This window comes from Heloderma suspectum, chromosome 1 (genome assembly GCF_057233095.1).
Source record: "Heloderma suspectum isolate Gila_16-S chromosome 1, 16-S_ref, whole genome shotgun sequence".
NCBI lineage: Eukaryota > Metazoa > Chordata > Lepidosauria > Squamata > Helodermatidae > Heloderma > Heloderma suspectum.
The window spans coordinates 136,478,485-136,505,445 of record NC_139458.1 but is presented as its reverse complement, the minus strand read 5'-3'; the positions used below and the strand labels follow the sequence as shown (position 1 = coordinate 136,505,445).

The following is a 26,961-nucleotide window of genomic DNA, read 5'->3' as shown; positions in this document are numbered from 1 at the left end:
AATGAATTCACAGCCATAAATAAAGAAGATACTACTTCTGAGCATCTACTGAGTTCTTTCCTTTCACCACTTAACTACACCATCATGAGAACTTCCTTAGTGAGGCATTGGAACTGAAAGACAGGGGACTGAGGAATCAGATTTGTCTCAATTTCCCGAACTTGCATTCACGTTGGGAAATGTGCATTTGCGCAAATGTGCACTGAAAATGCACAAATCCCCCCCAAATGCAGGCATTAGCCTGTGGGACATAGTGCCCATTTTTGTTGGTCTTTTTAAACTTGTCATATTTTTGTATTTATATGTGACTAAATTTGTGTACAATTTCAGAAAGTTAAAAAAATGTTCTGCGATCTGTGGAAATTGTATGACTCGGAAAAACCAGTCCTCTGTGGAATCCATGGATCATATTCACAGGAATCTGATCTCATTTTAATCCAACGTGGATTTCTCCAACATCACTAATACTAATGTGGATTAGTGCATTTGAGCAAGTGTGCATTGGCGCTAATTAGCGCAAGTGCAAATTTGTGCAAATTCCCCCCACCCCAAGTGAACAACCAGTCCACAAGTGCGTGGAATCTGCGTGACTTGAAAAAACCCAGTCTGCTGTGAAATCCACAGGCTGGATCCATTGCGGATTTCCCCAACATTCCTAGTCAAGATACAGAAGAAGCCAGAAAGATATATAGAGTTTGTTGACAGGAATGAGGAGAACAGTGGAAGAAATCTAGAGAGGTAGAGCAAAATGAGATTGAGGGGGCAAGATGATGTTAATAAAACTCCTCCTATATTACTTTCACTTCTCACTTCCTGTTGAGATTATAGATGCACTGGGAGGCTGAGAACGAGCACATCAAGGAGCGTAACGTAAGTACTTTTGAAGGGAATTAAATTGGATTTGAAGGAAATTAAATTGGAGACAGTGTTTAATTTGATCCTGGGCTCAGCTCTGAAAGCCCTGGAGGAATAACAGGGTGCTTCTGAACGGGAGCAGCGGGCTTTCCCCTCAGTACTGAATTAGCAGAACTGCATACTGTACCATCATCTGCTGGGAAGGAATAATGGACAGAAAGGAGGTGTTTAACCCTTCCCATGCTTATCAGTTCGCCCCTGCAATTCCATCCCTGGTAATTTCCCCGTGGAGGTAGGCTTTGCCTGGTCTTGGGCCCTGCTGTAGAAAACAAAACCCCAAGATCCTGGTGAGGGCATTTGTAGGGGAGAATTTGTGAGCAGGGACGGATTACGTGCCCCCTGCTACCAATTATTCCCTACAAGTGCCCCATACACAAAGCTGAGTGCTTTGTGTTGCACTCTGAACCTCTAGTTCCATCTGCCGTCGCGCAGCAGGGCAGGGCGCAGGTGCAGGAGACTGTCGTCCAGAGGCAACAGTTATATTTGGCATATAAATAGAAGTTCAGAACCAGACTGCAGGGTTATTAAAAAAAAAGTAGGTGTTGCTTCCCTGCTACTATTGGGGAGAATGTGGGAAACCCTTAACTAGTGCTATGCTGAAAATTTCTTCTGCATCCCCCTCCCCAACCATTCTCATTCAACCTGATGGAAAATAAATTGCTTTTGAAAATTGCCTGGAGGTCTGTGTGGCTAGTCCTCCTTCTAAAAGTCTGATTGGATCAGGAGAGAGCCAGGCTGGAACAAGGACAATGCTGATGCCTTCCTCATTGTGTCCCAGAAACACAGTCCAGCGCCCCACCCCCCTACACACGTGTGAGAGAGAAAGCCCACGCCTGCTCTTGTATCTTTAACAACAACTGGATTTGCCAAAATCAGTAGCAGCTTTTCACAACATGGCAATAACCATGATCGCCTTCAACTAATCTCTTCAGATCAAGCTGCTGCTCACAGGAGCAAAATCCCAGAAAAAACCTGTTAACCCTCCACTAAAATCAGGGGCACTGTTTATGGAGGGCTAGAGCAGGGGGTGAGCAATGTGTGGTCCTCCCATCAGCCCTAGCCAGCATAGCCAAGGGCGAGGGATGATGGCAGCTGCAGGCCAAAACACCGGGAGTGCCACAGGTTGCCCATCCTGGCCTAGAGGGTGGCTGTTTATACCACAAGAATTAATCTTAAGGGGTGCTACCCACACCCACAGAGAGAGAGAGAGAGAGATCATACATGATGATATGCATTGGATTTGGCTGAATCCTGAGCTGAATCAGGCCACTTCAGACTGATTCTGTAGGTGCCCAAGGCGAAGTGGGCTTACCTTCAAAGCAACCAGAACTGAATCTGGACTATCGTGAAGCTGCCTGCCTGATCCAGCACTTTCGAGGGCTGCTGGAAATTGGAAGTCGTTCTGCAAAATATCACAGCATTTTCGGTTTCATTTTTTTCTTGAAAACAAGGGGGCGGGGAGTTGAGTGACTGATAAGTCCACCTTGTAATCACAGGGCACATTCTACCAGGGCTCTCCAATCAGTGTGTTTTGTGGGGGGATGTGAGTCGTAGAAAGCCCTTTGCTCCAGACTTTTCTCTACTCTTTTGCAAGTTGGTGTCTTTGCAGTAAAGCTTTGTGGCTGTGGTTTTCCTTCCCGACTCCTCCTTTTTTTTTTTTATCCTTCCAAACAAATACATTCTCCTCTTTCTTCCAGCCAGTCGTTCTTTCAGCTTCTCAGTCCTTTTCCTGCAATCCTTCCTTTCCAGTTCCAATCCATTCTCTACACCCTGGTTCTTCCTGCAGAGTCTGAGTTTCATTTTTTGTTGCTTGCTGCTCTTTTGTTACTCAGCCCACCTACACTGGAAAGAGGGCTCTGTTTGCAGAGGGGGAGAAGGAAGCAGCAGCAAGATGGAACCCCTGGCAGTGCCGGCTGCATGGGTGGAAGAGACACCGGAGGGCAGCTTGCTAGATACTGAGATTCCCGAGGAGCTGTCTGAGGTGGTGGTGGACCCCTGGAACAGAAGGGAGAAGGCATATGTCGCGGGAGGCAGCGTCATCAGTCGGTCTGTGGTGAGTGCTGTGGAGGGGGCGGCAGGGGCTCCACTGCCACCAGGCGTCCCCGCAATGCCCTCTCCTCCTCCGATGTCAGCAGAGAGTTTCGGCAGCGATCCCGGGTCTCTGACAAGAGAGGCAGAGCATCCTTGGGCCCCACTTTGACGTGTCAGCAGATCCAAGCTTTGCTTGCATGGCACAAAACACCCGAGCAGGGCTGGAACAACCAGGGTACTCTACAATCCCAAGTCTGCTCCTCCACTTGAGAAGGCCGCACCAGTCTGTGCTGCTAGGGGAAGAGAAGTCATGCAGCCGGGACAAAGCTGGTGCATCACGCGAGGTGCATCACTCCAGAATGAGGCTTTGTTTGTTGTTCAGTCGTTCAGTCATGTCCGACTCTTCGTGACCCCATGGACCATAGCACATCAGGCCCTCCTGTCCTGCGCTCTCTCCCGGAGCGTGCTCAAGTTCATATTAATTGCATCGGTGATGCTATCTAGCCATCTCATCCTCTGCCGTCCCCTTCTCCTTTTGCCTTCAGTCTTTCCCAGCATCAGGGTCTTTTCCAGAGAGTTTTCCCTTCACATTAGGTGGCCAAAATATTGGAGCTTCAGCCTCAGTATCTGTCCTTCCAATGAGCACTCAGGGTTGATTTCCTTTAGGATCGACTGATTTGACCTCCTTGCAGTCCAGGGGACTCGTAAGAGTCTTCTCCAGCACCACAGTTCGAAAGCATCAATTCTTCGGCGCTCAGCCCTCCTTATAGTCCAGCTCTCACAGCCATACATTACCGGGAAAACCATAGCTTTGATTAGACGGACCTTTGTCGGCAAGGTGATGTCTCTGCTTCTTACTATGCTGTCTAGGTTTGCCATAGCGTCATATTCTGGAGATGTGGCAGATGTCTCCAGTGCCTGCCTTTAAGTTTTGTTTCTCTAAATGCTATGATTATGAACAGGAGGAGGAAGGAGGGAGCATGGTTCAGTGACTGGCCGGTCAAACCTCTAATCCTAGGGCACTTTTTGCCGGGGCTCCAATCACTGTGCTTTGGTGGTGGGCTTGATTTGTGACTACATTATGAGTTTAAAAGAGTGTGCCTGCCAGCGTTCTCCGCTTTTTGGTAGTTGTTTTTCAAAATGTGAAGAGCTTGCTTAGGTCTGGTATGGAGATAGCTAGGCATTTTTTTCTGGTGGTTTCACTTATTTAATTCTTGTTCCTGATTCTTCTGGTTCCTCCTTTCTCCTTCCCATGTAATTTCTTCTCCCCAGTCCTTTTCTGCACTGCATTCTAATCTGTTGGGGTTTTTTGGTTTTTTGTTTTCCCTCATCCTTGTTTCTATTTCTTCCTATTCTCTCCCCCCTCCCCCTCCCCCCCTCAGGATACTTTATTCCCCTCCCTGTTCCCCTATCAGGGAAAAACAAAACTTAATTTTTGAATTCATTTTGTTCCTTATCCATGAGTCCTTTTCCCTTAGTGTGTGTGTTTTAGAATTACTTGTAATTAATTAGTAGTAGATTAGTACTTTGTTTTAGTTAATATTTATATTTATTATAATCATTATCCTATAGTTTGTTTTCCAATCCAAGTTTTTTTCAGTTGGTTCTTTAGCTTCTCCTTCCTAGTTAAAGCCTTTCCCTAATTTTCCTTTATTTTACTGATGTTCTGTGTGTCCAGTGTTGTGTGTGGGTGTTCTCTAATTCTGTGTCCTGTGTGTTAGGGCTTCTTCACACAGAGCTTTTATCCTGCTATTGAGATCGCTCACTCATAGAACTTTACTGGCCTTTTAGATGATGTCGTGAACCTCCAGGGCGTCTCCCACACTAAATGACCTTTATTCCATTTTTAAATAGATCGGAGATAATAAGGTATGAAATTACCCCTCTGGTGTTCCACTTGAGTTCCCTCCGTGAAAAAGGAAAAGAGGTGGTAGATCAATGAAACATATGGAAGACTCAGATAAGGGGGAGAAGCAGGGGGGAAGGTGTGGGGGGGAAGGAAGCGTGTGTCAAGGGAGTCCGTTGTGATCCTGCATTTAAAATGGAAGCAGAAAGCCCCGTTTTAAATGCAGGCTTTTAGGCTGGTGTAGAGATGCTTTAAGTGTGTGTACCACCTTCAGCAGGACCATGGTACCCTTTGTGTACTGAGCAGCAAGGAGGAAGTGGTGCCTCAGTTGCACTGGGCAGAGCCCCAAATGGTGCACTTCACCTCCAATATTTGGAGCTGCCAGGCTGGTGTGCTTACCAACCTGTCCCTCACAGTGATCTGGTGGGAGCCTGTGGGGACAGGAAAAGGACCCTCACGGATGAGTATAGGTGGGGTCTCCTTCATGGTGAGGTCATGGACCAGTCCCATATGGTGGCACAAATCAAAGCAGCCATTAACAGGATGGTGGCTGATTGGGGAGGAGCCCCCCCCCCCCGGTTATACAGTCATTGATGGGGTGAAGAACATGGGAAAGGCAGTATAAGAGGCTGGGTTTGTGCCCATTGTCTGCACCACTCACAACTTCCACCTCATCATGAAGGAACCTTCCTGGACCCCCTGTGCCATCATCTGCAGTCTGATCCAGTTGTGCTTAGGGATGTACGAAAGTCACTTACCTTTTCGAAGGGTGACATTCGCGGTGGGGGGGAGGCGCTCCGTCCCTCCCCCCCCGAATCCTGGCCGCCCGGCTCCTCAAATGGCGGCGGCCATAGCTGCCGCCGTTTGCATCCCTGCAGTCAGCCCTGATAGGCTACATAAATGTTTACATAGCCTATCACGGCTGATTTAAAAGAAAAAAAAACACGTGCGTACGCAAATGGCGGCGCCCATGGGCGCCGCCATTTGCGTTCCTTATTTTGACACGTCTTAGTCTATGTAAACATTTACGTAGACTAAGACGGCGAAAATAAGGGGAACGCAAATAGCGTAGCGTCTAGCGTCATTTGTGTACACGCGTGTTTTTTTCTTTTAAATCAGCCGTGATAGGCTACATAAACATTTATGTAGCCTATCACGGTGTTTCTTAAAAATCTAGCCATGATAGGCTACGTAAATCTTTACGTAGCCTATCACGTTTTGTTTTTTTTTTAATTGGAAATGGCGGCGGCGGCCGGTTGGAAGACCAGCCGCCGGAGCCGCCACCGCCGCCGCACCACCGCCGGAGCCGCCGCCGCCAGGAAGATTCGCCCAAGGTAAGTCCTGTCCCGGGGGGGGCGGGGGGGGCAGACCGTTCCGCCACTGATTTCGGGGGGCCGAATGCGCTGGCATTCAGCCTCCCCGAGATTCGTGGCGAAATTCTCTGACATCCCTAGTTGTGCTAGGAACTGGCAGGCTACTTCCTTCATAGTGTCAGGAGCAGTCAGCTGCTGCAGGAAGAGCAGAGAGAGTTGGGTCTCCTGCAGCATGGGATGGTTCAGGATGTGGGGACAAGGTGGTACTCCACCTGCATGGTGCTGCAGTGCCTGGAAGAGCAGGAGGGAGTGGCACATGAGTTAGCGATGCTTGTGTACATCAGAGGGATGCCATATCACAGCTGGCTGTGGTCTTAAAGGCCTTCCCGAACACCGCCAAAATCCTTAGCTCCAGCATTGCCCAGCTCTCTCTGGTGATCCCTGTGGTCAAGCACCATGGGCAGGCATGAGGAACCTCTAGCCCACAGCCTGAATATGACCTGTGGGCATTCCCCATGCAGCCCACCAGCTTCTTGTCCTCTCCCCCTGGCAATCTGCTGCTGACTGGAGTTAAGATCTTTTTCCTGCCAGGGAGTTTGGCAGAGCCTTGAGAGGAAGCTGCTGAGTGATCCAGACTTGCCTACAGTCCTGCACAATTAGCTGTGTCAAGGACTAGCAACACCCTGTTCCGTGAGCGGAAGAGAAAACAGGCAAAATACTGTGTCACACTCCTTTTTTCTCTTCATTTCCTGTAGCCTTCCTCACTTTCACCAGGTGGAATTCTTTATAGGTGCCTCCACCAAACCAACCCTAAAACTCTCTCGGTCTCGGGGATCTAATTTAGGTAGTGTGGGTTGGCAATTAGATGTAGATTGAGCACTCCCCCATAACAAAAGACTACCCAGTTTCAAATTACAGAGTTTAAAGTTTGGTGTAGAAAAATGTTGATAGGGGGAAAACCCCCTAAAAATCTAACATACACACACACACCATGTAAGTAATAGGGTTTACCAGCGAAACAACCAGCGATAAATGCATCCAGCTTACTAACTAGACTGTGTCCCTGTTTTATCCAGGTCCCCTTGACCAAGCAATGTCTTTTTGTCCTTAATCCAGCCTTCCAAATCAGATCTGCAGTTCTAGTATCTCTGATTCTTTCTTTCCTCAAGCACTCTGGCCTTCTTTTTTCCTTCTTCCCCTCTCTCTCCCTCTCTCTCCCCCCGCCCTTCCTCAGACTTAAATAATTTTTTCTCTCCCTAACTTCAACCAATAAGGGGTAGTTTTTTATTCATTTCTGCCAACTAAGTTTCTGTTTCCTGAGATAATTTTTTTTGTTTAACCTCCTGTTGAACTTTGTGACATCCTGCTTCCTAGCCTTACTTTTTGATCTTTGCTACACCTTTCACCCCCCACCCCCCACCCCCATTTCCTTGGCCAACCTAAACCATTTCCTAAACCATAGAGACAGACTGGGGATGCTGTTAGTATATTGCGCATGCTGCTGCCCAGCATCCTCCCTGATTGAGCTGGTGGAGACAGTCGCAAGTGTGGTGTTGGAGGAACCCAGGACGGTGGTTCTGGGTGACTTCAACTTCCATGCTGAGGCTGTCTCTGGAGTTCCAGCTCGGGATGGCCTTCATGACAACCATGGGGCTGTTTCAGTTTGTCATTGGCACAACGCATGAAGCAGGGCATACCCTTGATTTCGTTTTTGCTCCAAGTTGTGAGCTGGGTGGTCTAAAGACTGGGGTGGGGTGGGGTGGGGGGCCAAGTAACCCCATTGTCATAGCCAGACCTTTTCCTGGTGAGACTTGAACTCATGGCACTAATTCCCTCTTTCAGGGGTGGAGGACCCATTCAGATGGTCTGCTCCAGGAGACTGGTGGAATTCAGTGGATTTCTGAATGGTCTTGGGGATTATCCAATGGAGAGAGCTGGTGATCCAGCCTAGGCCCTAGCCTCACTGTGGAACAGTGAGATGTGGTGGGCCATTGACTTGATTGCACCTGAGTGCCCTCTCCAGCGCTATAGAGCCCGCTGTGCTCCTTGGTATACTGGGGAGCTGCAGTCAATGAAACAGGCTGGATGTTGGCTAGAGTGCAAATGGCATAGGAATTCAAGCAAAGATGACCGAGCATGCTCCAGAGCATATAATCATGTCTATTGCATGGTGGTGTGGACAGCAAAGAAGGCTTTTTTTGCTGCTTCCATTGCGTCCTCAAGTAGCTGTCTAGCAGAACTCTTCCAGGTGGTCTGGGGGTTATTAACACCCTCCCCAGCAAATGGGACCCTGGCCCGTCAAGGACCTGCTGTGACCTTTTTGCATTGCACTTTGAGGACAAAATCGCTTATCTCCACAGTGAATTTGATGACCATCTGCCCAATTTTGTGGGATCCGTTCCAGTTCCTGTGGCGTGATGATATGGACAAAGTGCTTGCAGCAGCACGACCAACCACGTGCCCTCTTGGTCCCTGCCCCTCTTGGCTAATAAAAGCTAGCCGAGGAGGTATAAATGGATGGGTTCAGGGAGTGATAAATGGTTCTCTGTGGGAAGGGGTGGTCCCCGCTGTAGGGATGGTGGAGAATTCCGCCACGGACTCCAATGAGTCTGTGGCGGACCCCCAGAGTCTGTGGCGGAATAGACCACTCCCCTCTGCCACCCCACAAAATTCTCCCTGGACGGACCCTACCTGCCACTGTCCGGTCTGCTCCGTCCGCTGCTCTGGTCTGCGGCTGCAAATAGCGTCCGGCGTGATAGGCTATGTAAATATTTACGTAGCCTATCATGGCAAAGAGCAGGGACGCAAATGACGTCTGTAGACCTGCAGCGGACGGAAGGATTCTGGGGGGAGGGATGGATCGCCTCCCCCCCACTGCGGACACCCCGGACCAGAACGATGAGTGGGGTTCATGCAGCCCTACCCTGTTGTCCTTAAGGAGGCAGTAGTGTGGTCACTCCTGAAGAAGCCCTCTGGACCCATTGGTATTAGACAACTACCGCCCAGTCACAAATACCCCTTTCTTAGGGAAGGTACTTGAGAGGGTTGTGGCGGAGCAACTGCAGGTACTCTTGGAGGATACCAATTATCTAGGCCCATTCCAATCCGGGTTTCAATCTAGTTATGGGACTGAATCAGCCTTGGTCACCCTGATAGATGACCTTTATTGAGAGAGGGATGGGGGGAGTGCAGCCCTGTTAATTCTGCTCCACCTTTCATTGGCTTTTGATACCATTGACCATGGTATCCTCCTGAATCGACTTGGTGGGATGGGGATTGGAGGCACTGTGTTACAGTGGTTCCAGTCCTACCGATGGGGCTGATTTCAGAGAGTAACACTGGGTGACCATTCCTCGGCCCCTTGGCAATTGAGCTATGGGGTGCCCCAGGGTACCATCCTGCCCCCAATGTTGTTTAACATCTATATGAAGCCGCTGGGAGTGGTCATTAGGGGATTTGGAGCTAAATGCCATCAGTATGCTGATGCCCCACAGCTCCATCTCCCTGTGACATCTGAACCAGGAATGGCTGTGCAAGTCCTGGATCAGTGCTTAAATTCAGTAATGGGCTGGATACGGGCCAGTAAACTGAAGCGGAATCCTGGCAAGATAGAAGCCCTGTGGGTGAGTGGCTCCCAAGTCCAGGAGAAAGGCTCACTGCCTGTTCTGGATGGGGTTGCACTCCCTCTGAAAGATCAGGTTCGTGGTCTGGGGGTACTTCTAGATCCATCATTGTCACTGGAGGCCCAAATGGCTGTGGCAGCTCGGAGTGCCTTTTACCAGCTTGGGCTAGTTTGCTGGCTACGGCCTCTCCTGGGCAGGGATAGATTGACCATGGTGGTACAGGTGCTGGTAACCTTAGGACTGGATTACTGCAACGGGCTCTAAGTGGGGCTGCCTTAAAGGCTGGTTCGGAAGCTGGAGCTAGTGAGAATGCAGCAGCTCGGCTGTTGTCGGGAGCTGCCCTTTTTCAGCATATAACTCCTTTGCTGCACTGGCTGCCTTTTAGCTACTGGGCCAGGTTTAAGGGATCAGTACTAGTGTACAAAGTCCTAAACGACTTTGGACCAGGATATCTGAGAGAGCACCTTCTTTTTTACCAACCTGCCCAGTCACTGAGGATATTGGAGGGCTTGCTCCTGGTGGTTCCACATGGACCTATGGCCTGGTTGGAGTCCACCAGGAAAAGAAAGACCCTTCAGCATGGTAGTCCCCTTCCTGTGGAACTCCCTGCCTTTGGAGGTCAGGCAGGCACTAGTGTTGTGTTGCTTTCGGCGCCTCCTGAAGATATTGTTATTTTGAGATGCCTTCCCTGAGAGACCAGCCAAGGCTTATTAAGTTCAGAATCTGTTTCTTTTAAAACGTTTTAATTGTTTTAATTATGGGGTTTTATTCTTTTGTTGTTCACCATTCTGAAATCTTTGATGTACAATATTTATTTAGTATATAAATATTGTAAACCAACCAACCAACCAACCAGAGGCAGGCAACCAGAATGGGGTGAGGTATGACCCCCACCCACCTAGACCTCGGCAGGCCAAATGACATGAAGGGTGGGGCCACGCCCCCGATGTCATTTGGTCCCCAGTGGGTGCGTTGAGAGTATGACCCTCCTGGCGCATCTGCTGGCAGCTGGCTTTGCAACATGCAGGTCTTCTCCCCTCAGAGAAGGCCCACATGCAATGAAGCTACGGAGCCTGGCTTCTGCATCCTTGGCCTTAAACGTGTCTTTGGAAACAAAACTGAACGTTTCACCTCGAAACTATTAACTTTATGGCTGAAACTGAAAGCGCGCGCGCGCACACACACACACTTCAACCCCATAATATTTTACATCCAAGTGAAATACCAAACGTGGGCAGTACTGTTCCTTTACAATGCTATTGATTGCTTACTCATGAGTCAATCCACTGGCAAGCAGCATAATTTAGGGAGTGCCTTCTCCCTGATGTCCCAGTCCGCCACCTAAGGTCTTCTGAGGGCTCTCTGCTGTGGCTGCCTAATGTGAGGTTGGCAGCCACACACACGAGGACCTTTTCCTTTGCCTCCCCTCAGTTGTGGAATGACCTGCCGGTTGAAATGCGCCTGCTGACCTCGCTGAAGGTCTTTAAGCAGGAATTAAAGACTCTATTATTCTGACAGGCCTTCCCTTTTTAGAACTGTTGTTCCTTTTGCTGACTCTTGTATACTATTTTTAAGCTGTGTTGTTTTATTGTTGGATTTTTATTTTTTGTTAAATTGTTAGTTCAAAGTTGTTTTTAGTTATATGTTGTTGGTATATAGTGTCTGTATGCTTTTATGTAAATGGCTTTTAAACTCTGTATATTATGTTTTAATGTTTTAACTAAAAATAAAAATAATTTCATGGGCTTCGTTTTAATATATCTCATGGACATATGTCATGGTGGGAATTTGTCATATTTGTCCAAATCTGGGAGAAGGTTTTTTCATTTGTTTATTCCTTGGATTTGTGTGTTTGCAGATAACATAGCTGTGCAAAATATCCAGTGAAAATGGCTAGTCAAACTGTAGTGTTCATTCCAGCAAATGGTGCCAACTTTATCCAAGCAGGCCAGGGGATCCCTGGTACTGTTACCCAACCAACAGAGATGGTACAATATGTGCAATGTGGAGGGCAGCAGCTTGGAAGCCCCAACAACCAACGTCAGCAGAATCCTCAAGTGGGGCCAATGGAGAAACTCCTCAAAGTAGAGACCAAGTCCCTGGGGGTAAGTGTGTTTGAGATCAGCTCATGTTCAGTTGCATAGCAATCACAGTGGTTTCCCTGTAGGTTTGATTTCAGTGCATGAAAAACTAAATATAGTCATTACTCAGGGTGCAGGAGAAATTTGGTTTGCATTTTAACAGGAATTTACCTAATTTTGCACTTTCAAACCAAGACATGAATCCAGGTACCCTTTGAAATTTGTACAGCTCTTAATTTTGCAATGGAGTTTTCCAATTTAAAAATGCTTACAAAAATATATCTATTAGGGAGAAGTGAACACAAGAGTGCATACATTGGTGAAAATAACATTAAAATGCTTCATATTTGAAAATCGCTTGCAAAAATGTGTATATTGGGCAAAAATGCATACAAAAATGCATGTATTGTATTAGGAGAATTGTACACACAAATGCATACAAATGTTCATGAAAACTTTAAAACACAAACAAAAATATTCTCAAAATTCAGGATGAACCAAACTTAAGATTGGAAAAATTCTCAAAATTCAAAACAAATTGAACATAAGATTGGAAAAATGAAAAATGGAAAGAAACCTAAATTGACAGATTTGTCCATGTGTAGGCAGTACTAGGGATGAATGAGAATTTTGTTCCTGTTCAGAAATCATGCAGATTTGTTCCATTTACAACTCTGAACATAAATGCAGGCAAGAACGCAATTTCCCAAACTTGCACAAATCTTCCCAAAATTTGTATTTTCATGCCTTAGCCTACAGGGGAAAATGTGTATTTTTGGTTGGGAAAATGCTCATTTTTCCTGATTGAAAAATAAAGATGCTTCAAGGAAGAATTCTAAGAACCTCAACGAACTCAAACATTGCAACTTCAACATTAGTCACTGCGCTAATCAACCTGGATTGGTTCAAATAGGCAGTGGCAAAAAAAATCTAGATTATTCTCTGATGATTCATTATATATCTAAAGATGCTTAGACCACACTGGCTAAATGAATGATTAACCAACTGACTGACTCACTCATGGGGCATAGAAATTGTTAGGATACTTCTTGATGAATCAAAAACAGACAACTTTTAAACTGAATTCTGAACGAGTTGCATTAAGTTCATAATGGAAAACTTATAGTTATAAAAAGAAACAAAAATAAACTACAAAGCTTCCCTCCCCTTTGAAAGCAGGAATAGTGTGGGTGTGTTGCAGGTAATTCCTTACTTGTGTTACCACTTTTAATCAGGGGTGGCTTCAGTTGTAAGGAGGGGGCTGGGCTTTGTATATTGTATATTAATTTTCACTATGCAGTTGATGTTTTTAGCTACAGGTGGTTGCGTTTATTTGGAGAAATTTTGAAAGGGTCACCAGGTTTGGACTATTAAATATAATTGCAGAAAGAATGAGGCCCTGATAATTCTCCTTTGGGGAATGAGCTGAAGTCCATTTCAACTTTTGCATTTCAACTTTGTCAGGATTAAAATGCCTTGAAAATGGTGAGTCTTGGGTGGAGGAGAGATCCTGTTTCAGTTTTGTATCCACCAAGGGGAACAGACCAAAGCACCTTGCTTTGCACATTGTGTAAATGAGTCAGAATATACATCCTTCCAGGACTCGGGGCATTGTTTCATCTTGTTTCTCCCCACAGGCTGTCCAGATCATGATTGGACTGATGCACTTTGGCTTTGGGGCTGTCTCATGTTATGTTGTCCACCACATGCCCTTTGCCACTTCTGTAGGCTATCCATTCTCGGGTGGACTATTTGTAAGTTGCCTATTTTTATTTGCTTTTGAGAGCCAGTGTGTTTCTGTTAGGGATAGCGTGGGAATCCAAGGAGAGGGTGGAGTCTGGCAGACTCCTCCACCCCTGGCCTCCCGGACCCTGCTCGCCATGCCTTGGGGTGCTGATGGACCCAGCCATCGAGCGCCCTGGAGCTCAGCGAGCGGCTGGAAGCACCGCTGAGGACCCGTCCTGCCTCTCCTGGCTGTCAAGGAAGCCCTTGACAACCAGCGCGGGCGGAAGGGGCCTCGGTGGTGCCCCAGCACTCTAGCCCTGCCTTCGTCCCAAGGGGGACAAGGCTAGAGCTCTGTGGGGTGGCTGTGCCGAGGACTCCAGCAGTCAAGTGCATAAAGCACAGGGGCATGACTGCTGGAGTCCTTGGTGTGGAGGAGGCGTGGCTCTTGCGGCTCGGCGGGTGGGCAGGGTGAGCAGGGAGGCTTGCCGAGCGGGTCCAGGCCTCCGGGGGGGGGGCCAGCTTGTTGAGCTCCCCCGCATCCCAAATGGAGATTTGTATTATTATTATTATTATTATTATTATTATTATTATTATTATTATATTTATATCCCGCCTTTTTCCCAATACTGGGACTCAAGGCAGCCTTACAACATTAAAACTGCTACAATTAAAACCTATAAATAGAAATATAAATGTTGTTGTTGTTCAGTCGTTCAGTCGTGTCCGACTCTTCGTGACCCCATGGACCATAGCACGCCAGGCCTTCCTGTCCTGCGCTCTCTCCCGGAGCGTGCTCAAGTTCATATTCATTGCATCGGTGATGCTATCTAGCCATCTCATCCTCTGCCGTCCCCTTCTCCTTTTGCCTTCAGTCTTTCCCAGCATCAGGGTCTTTTCCAGGGAGTTTTCTCTTCGCATTAGGTGGCCAAAATATTAGAGCTTCAGCTTCATTATCTGTCCTTCCAATGAGCAGTCAGGGTTGATTTCCTTTAGGATGGACTGATTTGACCTCCTTGCAGTCCAGGGGACTCGTAAGAGTCTTCTCCAGCACCACAGTTCGAAAGCATCCATTCTTCGGCGCTCAGCCTTCCTTATAGTCCAGCTCTCACAGCCATACATTACTACTGGGAAAACCATAGCTTTGATTAGACGGACCTTTGTCGGCAAGGTGATGTCTCTGCTTCTTACTATGCTGTCTAGGTTTGCCATAGCTTTCCTCCCAAGGAGCAAGCGTCTTTTAATTTCATGGCTACAGTCACCGTCTGCGGTGATCTTGGAGCCCAAGAAAGTAAAATCTGTCACTGCTTCCATTTCTTCCCCTTCTATATGCCAGGAAGTGATAGGGCCAGATGACATGATCTTAGTTTTTTTAATGTTGAGTTTCAAACCAGCTTTTGCACTCTCCTCTTTCACCCTCAACAAGAGGCTCTTGAGATCCTCTTCGCTTTCTGCCATTAGGGTGGTATCGTCTGCATATCGGAGGTTGTTGATAATTCTCCCGGCAATCTTAATTCCGACCTCTGATTCATCCAACCCGGCATTTCTCATGATGTACTCTGCATATAAGTTAAATAAGCAGGGTGACAATATGCAGCCTTGTCGTAGTCCTTTCCCAATTTTGAACCAATTGGTTGTTCCATCTCTGGTTCATACTGTTGCTTCTTGACCCTCGTACAGGTTTCTCAGGAGACAGGTAAGGTGGTCTGGTACTCCCATCACTTTAAGAATTTGCCACAGTTTGTTGTGATCCACACAATCAAAGGCTTTAGCGTAGTCAGTGAAGCAGAAATAGACGTTTTTCTGGAATTCTCTTGCTTTCTCCATGATGCAGCGAATGTTGGCGATTTGATCTCTAGTTCCTCTGCCTCTTCGAAACCCAGCTTGTACTTCCGGTAGTTCTCGGTTCGCATACTGCTGAAGCCTAGCTTGTAGGATTTTGAGCATCACCTTGCTGGCATGTGAAATGAGCGCAACTGTGCGGTAGTTTGAACACTCTTTGGCGTTGCCCTTCTTTGGAACTGGAATGTAAACTGACCTTTTCCAGTCTTGTGGCCACTGTTGAGTGTTCCAGATTTGTTGGCATATTGAATGCAGCACTTTAACAGCATCATCTTTTAGGATTTTAAATAGCTCGGCTGGAATACTGTCATCTCCGCTAGCTTTGTTGTTACTAATGCTTCCTAAGGCCCACTTGACTTCACTCTCTAGGATGTCCGGCTCAAGTTCAGTGACCGCATTATCATGGCTATCAGGGACATTCAGATCTTTCCTGTATAGTTCTTCTGTGTATTCTTGCCACCTCTTCTTAATCTCATCTGCTTCTGTTAGGTCCCTGCCTTCTTTGTCCTTTATCATGCCCGTCTTTGCACAAAACGTTCCCTTGAGATCTCCAATTTTCTTGAAGAGATCTCTAGTCTTTCCCATTCTGTTGTTTTCCTCGATTTCTTTGCATTGTTCATTTAAGAAGGCCTTCTTGTCTCTCCTTGCTATTCTCTGGAACTCTGCATTCAGTTGGGTATATCTTCCCTTTTCTCCTTTGCTTTTCGCTTCCCTTCTTTCGTGAGCTACTTGTAAAGCCTCATCAGACAGCCACTTGGCTTTCTTGCATTTCTTTTTCTTTGGGACGGATTTCGTTGCTGCCTCCTGAACAATGTTACGGACCTCCGTCCATAGTTCCTCAGGCACTCTGTCTATCAGGTCTAATCCCTGAAATCTATTCCTCACCTCCACTGTATATTCATCAGGGATATGATTTAGGTCATACCTGAAAGGTTTAGTGGCTTTCCCGACGTTCTTCAATTTAAGCTGAAATTTTGCAAGAAGCAGCTCATGATCTGAGCCACAGTCAGCTCCAGGTCTTGTTTTTACTGACTGTATGGAGCTTCTCCATCTTTGGCTGCAAAGGACATAATCAATCTGATTTCGATATTGACCATCTGGTGACGTCCATGTGTAGAGTCGCCTCTTGTGCTGTTGGAAAAGAGTGTTTGCTATGATCAGCATGTTCTCTTGGCAAAACTCTATTAGCTTTTGTCCTGCTTCATTTTGTACACCAAGGCCATGCCTGCCTGTTATCCCGGTGATTTCTTGACTTCCTACTTTAGCATTCCAATCCCCTATGATGAAGAGGACATCTTTTTTTGGTGTTAGTTCTAGAAGGTGTTGTAGGTCTTCATAGAACCGATCAACCTCAGCTTCTTCGGCCTCAGTGGTTGGGGCATAGACTTGAATTACTGTGATGTTGAATGGTTTGCCTTGGATTCGTACTGAGATCATTCTATCATTTTTAAGATTGTACCCCAGTACTGCTTTTCCCACCCTTTTGTTGACTATGAGTGCTACTCCATTTCTTCTAAGGGATTCTTGCCCACAGTAGTAGATATGATGGTCACCTGAATTAAATTTGCCCATGCCTGTCCATTTTAGTTCGCTGATTCCCAAGATGTCGATGTTCAATCTTGCCATCTCATGTTTGACCACCTCCAGCTTACCTTGATTCATTGATCTGACATTCCAGGTTCCTAAACAATATTGTTCTTTACAGCATCGGATTTTCTTTTCACCGCCAGACACATCCACAGCTGAGTGTCCTTTCGGGTTTGGCCCAGCCGCTTCACTCTTTCTGGCGCTACTTGGAAATACCCTCTGCTCTTCCCCAGTAGCATATTGGACACCTTCCGACCTGAGGGGCTCATCTTCCGGCGTCATCTCTTTTAGCCTTGTGATACGTTCCATGGGGTTTTCTTGGCAAGAATACTGGAGTGGGTTGCCATTTCCTTCTCCAGTGGACCACATTTTGTCAGAACTCTCTGCCATGACCTGTCCGTCTTGGGTGGCCCTGCACGGCATAGCTTATGGCTTCACTGAGTTACGCAAGCCCCTTCGCCACAACAAGGCAGTGATCCATGAAGGGGAGAAATATAAATACAACTGTATAAAAGTTAAAAAATATAATTAAATCATCAATATTAAAATTGTAAAGATATTAAAACATTAAAAGACAACCAGAACAACAAAAATGGTATCCATACGTCGCATTTTCCCAGGTCCAGACTAGTTATCCCCAAAGGCCTGCTGGAACAAAAAAGTTTTTGTATGCCTGCGAAAACATCAAGGAGGGTGCCACTCTCGCCTCCCTGGGAAGGGAGTTCCAGAGCCTTGGGGCAGCCACCAAGAACGCCCTCTCCCGCGTTCCCACCAGGCGTGCCTGTGATGATGGCGGGATGGCGAGAAGGGCTTCCCCTGAAGATCTCATGGGTAGGGATGGCGGAGAATTTCTCTATGAATCTTCGGGAGGCCGAGCGCTGAGGCATTCGGCCCCCCGAAAGTGTTGGGGAAATTCTCCGCCGGCCCCCCGCCCCCCCCCCGGGATGGGACTTAGCGTGGCCGAATGTCCCTCTCGGCGGCGGGTCCCGGCGGCGTTTCGGTGGCGTTTCGTCGGGGGCGGGGGCGGCGGCCGGTCTCCCGACTGGCTGCTGCCGCTGCCATTACAAAATAAAAAAGTAAAAAATCAAAACAAAACACACACCCGTGATAGGCTACGTGATGATTTACGTAGCCTATCACGGCTAGATTTCCAAAGTTAGCCGTGATAGGCTATGTAAATCGTCACGTAGCCTATCACGGGTGACTTTGGGGGGGGGAAGCGCGTATGCAAATGGCGGCGGCCCATGGGCGCTGCCATTTGCGTTCCTTATTTTGGCACGTCTAGTCTACGTAAAGATTTACGTAGACTACGGCGAAAATAAGGGAACGCTATTTGCGTTGCCCTTATTTTCGCCGTAGTCTACGTAAATCTTTACGTAGACTAGACGTGCCAAAATAAGGAACGCAAATGGCGGTGCCCATGGGCCGCTGCCATTTGCGTACGCGCTTTTTTTTTCCTCCCCAAAGTCACCCGTGATAGGCTACGTGACGATTAACGTAGCCTATCACGGCTGACTTTGGAAATCTAGCCGTGATAGGCTACGTTAATCGTTACATAGCCTATCACGGGGTTGTTGTTGTTTTTTTCACTTTTTCTTTCGCGGCCGGGGAGACGCGGCGCTTCTCCCTGGCCTGAATTTCGGCCGGGCGAGGCGGGGCGCCTCCCCCCCCCTCACCTGAACTTCGGGGGGAGAAGCGAAGCGCCTCCCCCCCACCGCGAATCACCCCTGCGAAAAGGTAAGTGACTTTCGTACATCCCTACTCATGGCATGAGTAGGTTCATAGGGGAGAATACGGTCTTTCAGATAACCTGGACCCGAGCCGTATAGGGCTTTATAGGACATAATCAGCACTTTGAATTGTGCCCGGAAACAGACTGGGAGCCAGTGAAGCTGTTTTAACAGCGGAGTTGTATGCTCCCTGTAACCAGCTCCAGTCAGCAGTCTGGCCGCAGTTCTTTGAACCAGCTGAAGTTTCGGAACACTCTTCTGAGGCAGCCCCACGTAGAGCGCGTTACAGTAATCCAAATGGGATGTAACTAAGGCATGTGTCACTGTGGCCAAGTCAGACATCTCAAGGAACGGGCACACCTGGCGCACTAGCTTTAACTGTGCAAATGCCCTCCTGGCTGCTGCTGAGACCTGGGCATCCAGGCTCAGGGCTGAATCCAGAAGCACACCCAAGCTGCGAACCTGTGTCTTCAGGGGGAGTGTAACCCCATCCAGCACAAGCTGTATCCCTATTCCCTGATCTACCTTTTGACTGACCAGGAGCACCTCTGTCTTGTCTGGATTAAGCTTCAATTTGTTTGCCCTCATCCAGTCCATTACTGCAAACAGACACCGGTTCAGCACCCCAACAGCTTCCTTGGAATTAGATGGAAAGGAAAAGTAGAGTTGGGTGTCATCAGCGTACTGGTGACACCGAACCCCAAAACTCCGGACAACCTCCCCCAGTGGTTTCATGTATATGTTAAATAGCATGGGGGACAAAACAGAACCCTGAGGGACCCCACAAGCCAATGGCCAGGGAGTTGAACAGGAGTCCCCCAGCACCACATTCTGGGTCTGCCCCTCCAAGAAGGAATGGAGCCACTGTAAAACAGTGCCTCCAAGTCCCATCCCAGCGAGGCGGCCCAGAAGGATACCATGGTCGATGGTATCAAAAGCCGCTGAGGGGTCCAGCAGAACCAACAGGGACACACTCCCCCTGGTCTAGTTCCCGGCGTAGGTCATCCACCAAGGCGACCAAAGCTGTTTCTGTCCCATAACCGGGTCTGAAGCCGGATTGAAATGGATCTAGATAATCTGTCTCATTCAGGAATCTCCGGAGTTGGGAGATCACCACGCGCTCCAATATCTTGCCCAGAAATGAAATATTAGACACTGGTCGATAATTATCCAATATAGTGGAGATGGGTCCTTCCATCCCTAGTTTCGGGATGGTTTTGAATTCAAACCTCGATACATCCACATTCCTATTCAGCTGTTGACGTTTTGTGTACGGAGAACTGGTGACTGGTAAAGAAGCATCTGAAAAACTGAATAATTATACAATAACTATGAAGATTAAGGAGTAAAATAAATATTGTTTGCTCTAAGGACACACACACACATGCATGCACATCCCATACGACACTCACTGTAGCGTGACCAAGAAACAGAAACTAGGTCAGGTCTATGATCAAAGGCGCTGCCTTCTTTTTCAGTAGCTGGGGTCAGCTAGGCACAATTCAGAGTGCTGGTTAAGACCTATACAGCCCTATACTGCTTGAGACCAGGCTACCTGAAAGACTGCCTCCTCCCACATGAGCCTCCGCAGCTTTTAAAATCAGAGATAAGCTTTGTTGGGGATGCGAGAGAGGGCCTTCTCCGTGGCTGCCCCAGGCTCTTGAAGCCCCTGCTGAGGTAGGCCAGGCTGGCTGCCTCTTTGTTTTCCTTCTGCTGGCAGGCAAAGAAGTTTTAATCAGGCATGTCTTTGGCATATAAGCTAGTGTGTGGCTGAAGGGGGGTTTAATAGTTGGGGGCTGTTGATTTCTTTTACTGTGTGTTTTAATCGGGTTTTTAATGTTTAAAAAGTTACATTTTAATTAATATTTTGTTTTAATCTGTATTTTATTGTTGGCTGCCTTGAGCACCCTTTTTTGGGTGGAAAGGCAGGATATGAATTAAATGAATTACATAAATAAACATAATATGTCATTGTGAAATGCTCCTGTTCAAAGCTCCAGCTGGCAAATTCCAGGGTACTTCTCCAGGGTACAGCACTCCATCCCAAACCACATTTTCTGTTCACCCCCACAACAATCAGTCAGCATACTGTGGCCATGGAGCATGGTTGGTTGGTTGTTTCAGGTTCCCACCCCACTTGAGAGTTTTTTCCCCCTAATGATTTTTTGTACCTCTGCAAACTTTGGGGTTCTCCCAAGTCTGCTTATGCTAGAGCTGTGCACCGCTTCAGCCTGAAGCATGAACTCTGAGCCAAAGTGGGGTGCTTTGGGTCACTTCCAAGGTGAGGCAGAGGGGGCATGAAGTGGGCTGGGTTGCTTCAAAGTGCTTTGGAGCAATCCGGAAGCCCAGCCATGCCATCGCTCAGCCCCCAGCTCCTTACCTGGGCCCTCAGGACGTGTGCTGAGAGCCATCTTGTTGTTCCAGGGAGTTGCCATTTTTAAAATGGCGACTCCCTGTATTTCTGGAAATAGATTCTGTGCAAATGGTGGCCGTCAAGCATGCAACATTAATGTGGCATACTTGACGGCTTGACTCCCTGGAACAACAAGACAGCTGCTGGCGCATGTCTGGAGGGCCCAGTTAAGGACCTGGGGGCTTGTGCGGCATGTCGGGGGTATCAGGTGGGCTGGGAGGCAAAGCAGGATTCAGCCATCTGAATCCCACTTCAGTTCTGGAGGCTGAAGCAGGCCAGGGGGCCCAGAATCAGCCCAAAGTGAATTGGGCACACCTCAGAAGCCCTGAAGTGGCCTCCAAAGCGCATCCGGGGTGTGTGTGTCCCTGCACAGCCCTAGCTTATACCTGCCCCTTGCATGTGGATGGTGCCAGCTGGCTACATTTTGGCTACCCTTCAGGAACTGATGATGATGACATGATGATGATACGAATATAATGATGATACAAAGAATGCTTCTCCTCCTTTAAGGATGACACCAGTTGGTCTTCAAGGGGAAAATAGGCTAGTGGCAAATGTTGTTCCTATAGAACTCAGTTTTTCTGAGTAGAGAAAGATTTCCTATACGTAAGTGAACTGTTATCAAATGCATCTTTTTTCTTCTTTTTACAGTTCATAATTTCTGGATCCCTGTCTGTGTCAGCTGAGAAACATCTAACCTCCTACTTGGTGAGAAAGATAATAGTTTGTATCCCTTCTATAATACTGGCGAGGACAACAAAGACGTTTCTTCCTTTTACACATCCAGGAACATTGGCACAGTCTACCCTACTCAGATATGCCTTTACCCTAAATCAGAGTTCTGGCACAGGGTGCCCTCGTAGTCCCCTCAAGCCCCACTCCCTGTTCCCATCAACAATCAACTCTTGAATTCAAACTAAGATCTTCCTTAAACCATTTTATTTATTGCTCATTTATTTAAAATATTTCTAGGTTGTCTTTCAGGGCCCTCCCAAGGTAGCTTTCAACAATGCAGGAGCCCTCCCAAGGTAGCTTTCAACAATAAAATTCATGTAATAAAATGTGGTAATAAAAACCATGGAAAACACTGAGGCAGCGTGTATCTGCCACTCAGACCCTGGCCTGGCACCCTGCCTCCAGGCCTCAGGTAGGTAACTGGGCATGAACCGGGCCCCTGCATGGCGCTGGAGCTCATACTTGCACCATGAAGGGAATGTCAGAAGCCTCGAGTCACAGCCTTCCGTTACACTGCTGTATGGATCCCTTTTTGTGGGTAGTAGCATTCGATCGCCAATATTGAAGGCTAAATATTACATGCCTTCAATAACAGGGAAGCAAGCCTGCTGATCGTAGCAGAGAAAGATGAGTTACATTGATAGAAGAAATTATAAAAGCCTTTGACGGGGAGAATGGAAGGCATAGGCATTATTGTTATTATTTGCCACTGGGGTACTCTGGATCTTTTCATTCCTGTGTTCCTGTATCATCTGTATTGCCAATGGTCTGCTGAATGGTATTTAATGTTGTCATTTAATTTGTTTATTATATAGTTTCCTGTCTATCACTTTCAGGTGAAATGCAGTGTGGCAATGAACATCATAAGTGCTTTAATGGCTTTAACTGGCATCGCATTATATAGAGCAGAGCTGGTTTTAAATCAAATTCCTTATCCACTTGACTATTCACACGACAATCAGCATGACTATCAGATCGAGTATCCGCAAGAGTATCCACATGAATATCTGTACGAGTATCCAGAGGAGCATACATTTGATTATTATAGCCATGAACAAGTCCTTTCACAAGTCAGACCATACGAATATGTAAGTGAAGAAATTCCACACAGCACTTTGACTAAATGGGCAGGGTCCGAGAAATATATATATGTATGTATGTATATGTGTATGTGTATGTATGTGTGTGTGTGTGTATATATATATATATGTGTGTGTGTGTGTGTGTGTGTGTATGTATGTGTGTGTGTGTGTGTGTGTGTATATATATATATACATGTTGGCTTGCTGGTTTCTCCGTAGCACTTCCCACTGTCTAAGAGGCAAGATGCTTTTCAAACTAAATAGCTGCAAGCCTCTTTGGTAGCGGGAACCATTGCAGTGGAAGTAGCAGACAAAAGTCAAGATATATGGGAAGTGGGGTGTTCTTTCATATATATGAGAGAACACCCCACTTCCCATATATCTTGACTTTTGTCTGCTACTTCCACTGCAATGGTTCCCGCTACCAAAGAGGCTTGCAGCTATTTAGTTTGAAAAGCATCTTGCCTCTTAGACAGTGGGAAGTGCTACGGAGAAACCAGCAAGCCAACATGGCTGTCCAACCCATACACATCCCTTCTTTGGTTCATGTTTGGCTCATGGCGTTAGAAGCCTGGAATTCTGGCAAGCCCTGTAGTCTGGACAGAATTTTTTTGCCATTCAGTTGAAGAATTCCAAGAGAAATGTAAATTAATTTTGAATGAACTATCACAAGCATTTGGGGGCTTTAATCTGTCTTTGTTACAACATAAAATGAGAACAAAGGGCTGGCAGCCCTTGGTCAAGTGAGCCCTCTGCAGGAAGATCAGGGAAAGTTAAAATAACGTAGGACAGATTGGCATCATTTCTCAAGTGGGTTTTCCAGATCTCTAATGAAAAGAAAAAATAACATACATATATGTGCTGGTTCTTCATCCAAATCAATGCTCTGCCAAGGAAGGAGAGCTCTGTATGTACAGATTGTTGGAGTCTAAGTCATTCAATGAATCAATACTGGTAATACTCTCATCATTTACAGTAAAATACATTAATTGATCATATCAGTTAAAAGTGTCCAGTCTTCCTTCCTTCCTTCCTTCCTTCCTTCCTTCCTTCCTTCCTTCCTTCGTTCCTTCCTTTCCAATTACAGCAAAATCTGAACATCAAAATGCCAAGAAATAAGACAGGTTCAAACTACCCTGCCCATCCCACTACTCTTTAGCCTTTTCAATAAATAACCAACAAATGAGCACCCGTTTGCCATCAGTTCTTCTACTTTTATGCCATCTCCATCATGCATGACTCAAACACTCAGAACCACCCTAACTTCATACCCATTTAATAGCATAATTCTAGCGTTGGAACGTAGATATAGGAACGCACAAAATCAGTGCAGGCTGGTGACTCCTATTTCGGTGGGGAAGTGAATCCTCTTTGGCTTTCAGTCAGAACCAGTCAGAACTGCAGAGGAGCTATCCAAAGAGCTGAACCCTGTCCCCAAAATGGGCTCAGCACCTTGGATATCTCCTTTAGAGTTCTGACTGGAACCCAGAGCTGATTCACCACCCCACTGAAATAGGAGCCCCCAGCCTCGACTGCACAAAATATAGAAACACCTGAAGAGAAAGAAAAGTAAAAAATAGTGCTGAAGGGAAAATAAATCCATAAATTAAAAATCAACAAAGGAAGAACTCCACCAGGCTACTGTAATCCACACGTTCTCTCCTCCAAAACTTCCATCCTGTTCTGGTCGCCCTATTTGCGGCCTCTCACATTTTTCCTCACCAACCTCCATCAGCTTGACCAACTGAGAGTCCTGTGCTCATACTTCCGCCCTCCACTCAGCTAGAATGTTCAGAGGCAGGCCTTACGCTGAGGTGATTTTTTAAAAAAACCCTGAGTTTTCGAGTCAGTCACACCTAGGAGATGGCTGCTCGGTCATTTTTAATGCTGCATCTGAACAAAAGTGCCAGTACTGAGAGCTATATAACAAGTGTCTTTCTACATACAGTCTATAGGTACTGGTCTCTGCATCCTGCTTCTCTTGTTCACTATGCTGGAATTCTGCATCACTTTTTCAGCAGCACATTTTGGGTGCCAAGCGACCTGTTGAAAGAATGGGCCGGTAAGCATTTGATACCGTGCTTGTAATTTAAGAAGATCTTAATCAGAAGTGTGAGGAAAGTTCACTCTTTTTATTTATCATGTTTGTTTCTCAACAATCCCCTGTTTTTATCCACAAAACAACCCTGTAAAGTAGGTTAGGATGACAAAGTGACTGGCCCAAGGTCATCCAGTGAGCTTCATAACTGAGTATGGATTTATTAAATGAGTGAACAAAGAACAAAGGATTAAAGTTCCAGAGGTTGGTGCTAGTGTGGAAGCAACCTAAGGAAGAGGGTAGGGATGTATGGATTGTGTAAAATCCATTCCATCTGCATTTCACGGATTGATTGTCAGGTGCCTTTTGTTCCATCATCTGCCCATTGAGGGAACCAGATTTTTTACAGTTTCCAAATTTGCACAAATTCACATCTGCACAAATTTACTTTTTCACAAATTGTACTTGCGAAAATGCTCAAATCCCCCCAAATGTACAAATCCCCCCCAAATGCATATTTTCACACTTTAGTCTATAGGGGAAATGTGCATTTTTGGCTGTTTTTTTTTTTTTAAGGTATGTTTTTCTATTACTAAATTTGCACAAAATTTCGGAAAGTTAGAAAAACGGTCTGCCAATCCATGGAATCTGCCCTATTGGGAAAAAGCCAGTCTGCTGTAGAACCCATGGGTCAGATTTTTAAAAATCCAAACTCATTTGATTCTATTGTGGATTTTTCCGACATCCCGAAAAGGGGGGCTTATTAAATAGTCTTGCCAAATATACAAAAATTCTTGTATCTGCCTGAGAATCCAGGACATCCACAAGAGAATTCAGGATTGTGCAGTGTCATTTCTGGGGCCAACCCTTTTTGGGAGGGGTACAAGGGAGCAGTTCCTGCATGGGTGACTAGCCAGTATGCTGACAGTGGCTTCAGCATAACAACAATAGTATTAAAGAGCCTGTTTCTGTTTTCCAACATCTCTGGTCATTCAGCCTGGAAGCGGGGGGAAAAACATGTTCCTTACAAGTGGGATAGCAGATGCTCTGGCAGAGAGCTCTGGCAAAGCTCTTCTTCCTAGGAACTGGGGCACTTACTTTAACGATGATGACTTGGGAGGTTCTGGCACTTCATGCCACCATAACGATGATGCTTTCAGTGCTGTAAATGACAATGCTGGTGACACTGAAAATGTTTCTTATAGCGGGCAGAATCCAGTGGGGTGCTGATGCCCCACTGATTCCCTTCTGCAAGAGTTGGGTCCCACCGATTCCATTGCACAAGCAGGATGCACCACTTTCCCAAGGGAGATTTAGCGGATGCCCTGAAATGAGTGGAAATTCTCTTTTCTGGAAGAAGGCAGATTGGCAAACTCCCTTGTGTAAGCACCACTGACCTTAGGAGTGTTTCCGCTCATTTCAGGTTGCCCCGGAAGTGCTAAATCACTGTTGCGCAAGTGGTGGGGGTCACCTGTGCAACAGAATTAGATGGGTATAAGAGAATCGGCGGGGGTGTAAGCTCCCAATGGATTCTGCCCAGTGAATTCCTCTTTTGTGTTACAGCAGAAGGTGGGTTTTCTGCCCTACACTGCCAGTGGAAATGATGTGGCTCCCACTGAAGGCAGCCTTGCTCCTTCTCCAGCTTATGAAACTGTGGACTGGATTCTTATCCCAAGGGGGAGTGAAGAGCCCAAGGGAGAAGCCATGGCTAGGGTTCACCAGAAATCTTGGCAAGCCGGCTATCTCAAGAGGAGTAAAATAATGATTTCGCAGAAGCTTCCATCAGCCCAGGCTATGTGCTGTGGCAGCAGCTTTTAGTAGATTATTGAATTAATAGTTGAAAAAGTGAGGAAGAGGTGTCCCTTTTTCTCTCCCAGATAGGAGAAAATGCCTCATCAGTAAAAGGGCTTGCTGTAACATGTGAATGTATTGCATAAAATCAAAGCTATGTTCCTTTTCTTCAGAACTATTATTTTATTAATATGCAAATATATTCAGATCAC

General features: G+C 46.6%; 1 protein-coding gene and 1 long non-coding RNA gene across 6 annotated transcripts in view; both read left to right on the top strand.

Moving 5' to 3' along the window:
- Positions 1–26,961, top strand: part of LOC146357977 (uncharacterized) — a 717,854-nt gene that overhangs the window by 688,732 nt on the left and 2,161 nt on the right. The window lies entirely within an intron of this gene.
- Positions 809–26,961, top strand: LOC146357978 (membrane-spanning 4-domains subfamily A member 15-like). Of its 5 annotated transcripts, none has more exons than XM_084860298.1 (8): positions 809–870; positions 2,748–2,968; positions 11,587–11,833; positions 13,447–13,563; positions 21,755–21,811; positions 22,675–22,926; positions 24,869–24,982; positions 26,525–26,961. In XM_084860298.1, the coding sequence occupies exons 3-7, from the start codon at positions 11,618–11,620 to the stop codon at positions 24,968–24,970; spliced, it is 744 nt and encodes a 247-aa protein (XP_084716424.1). In that variant the 5' UTR covers positions 809–870; positions 2,748–2,968; positions 11,587–11,617; the 3' UTR covers positions 24,971–24,982; positions 26,525–26,961. The 5 variants fall into 5 exon arrangements, with proteins under 5 accessions (XP_084716424.1, XP_084716419.1, XP_084716395.1 ...); XM_084860293.1 differs by having other exon boundaries at positions 26,522–26,910; XM_084860269.1 differs by lacking the exon at positions 24,869–24,982 and having other exon boundaries at positions 26,525–26,875.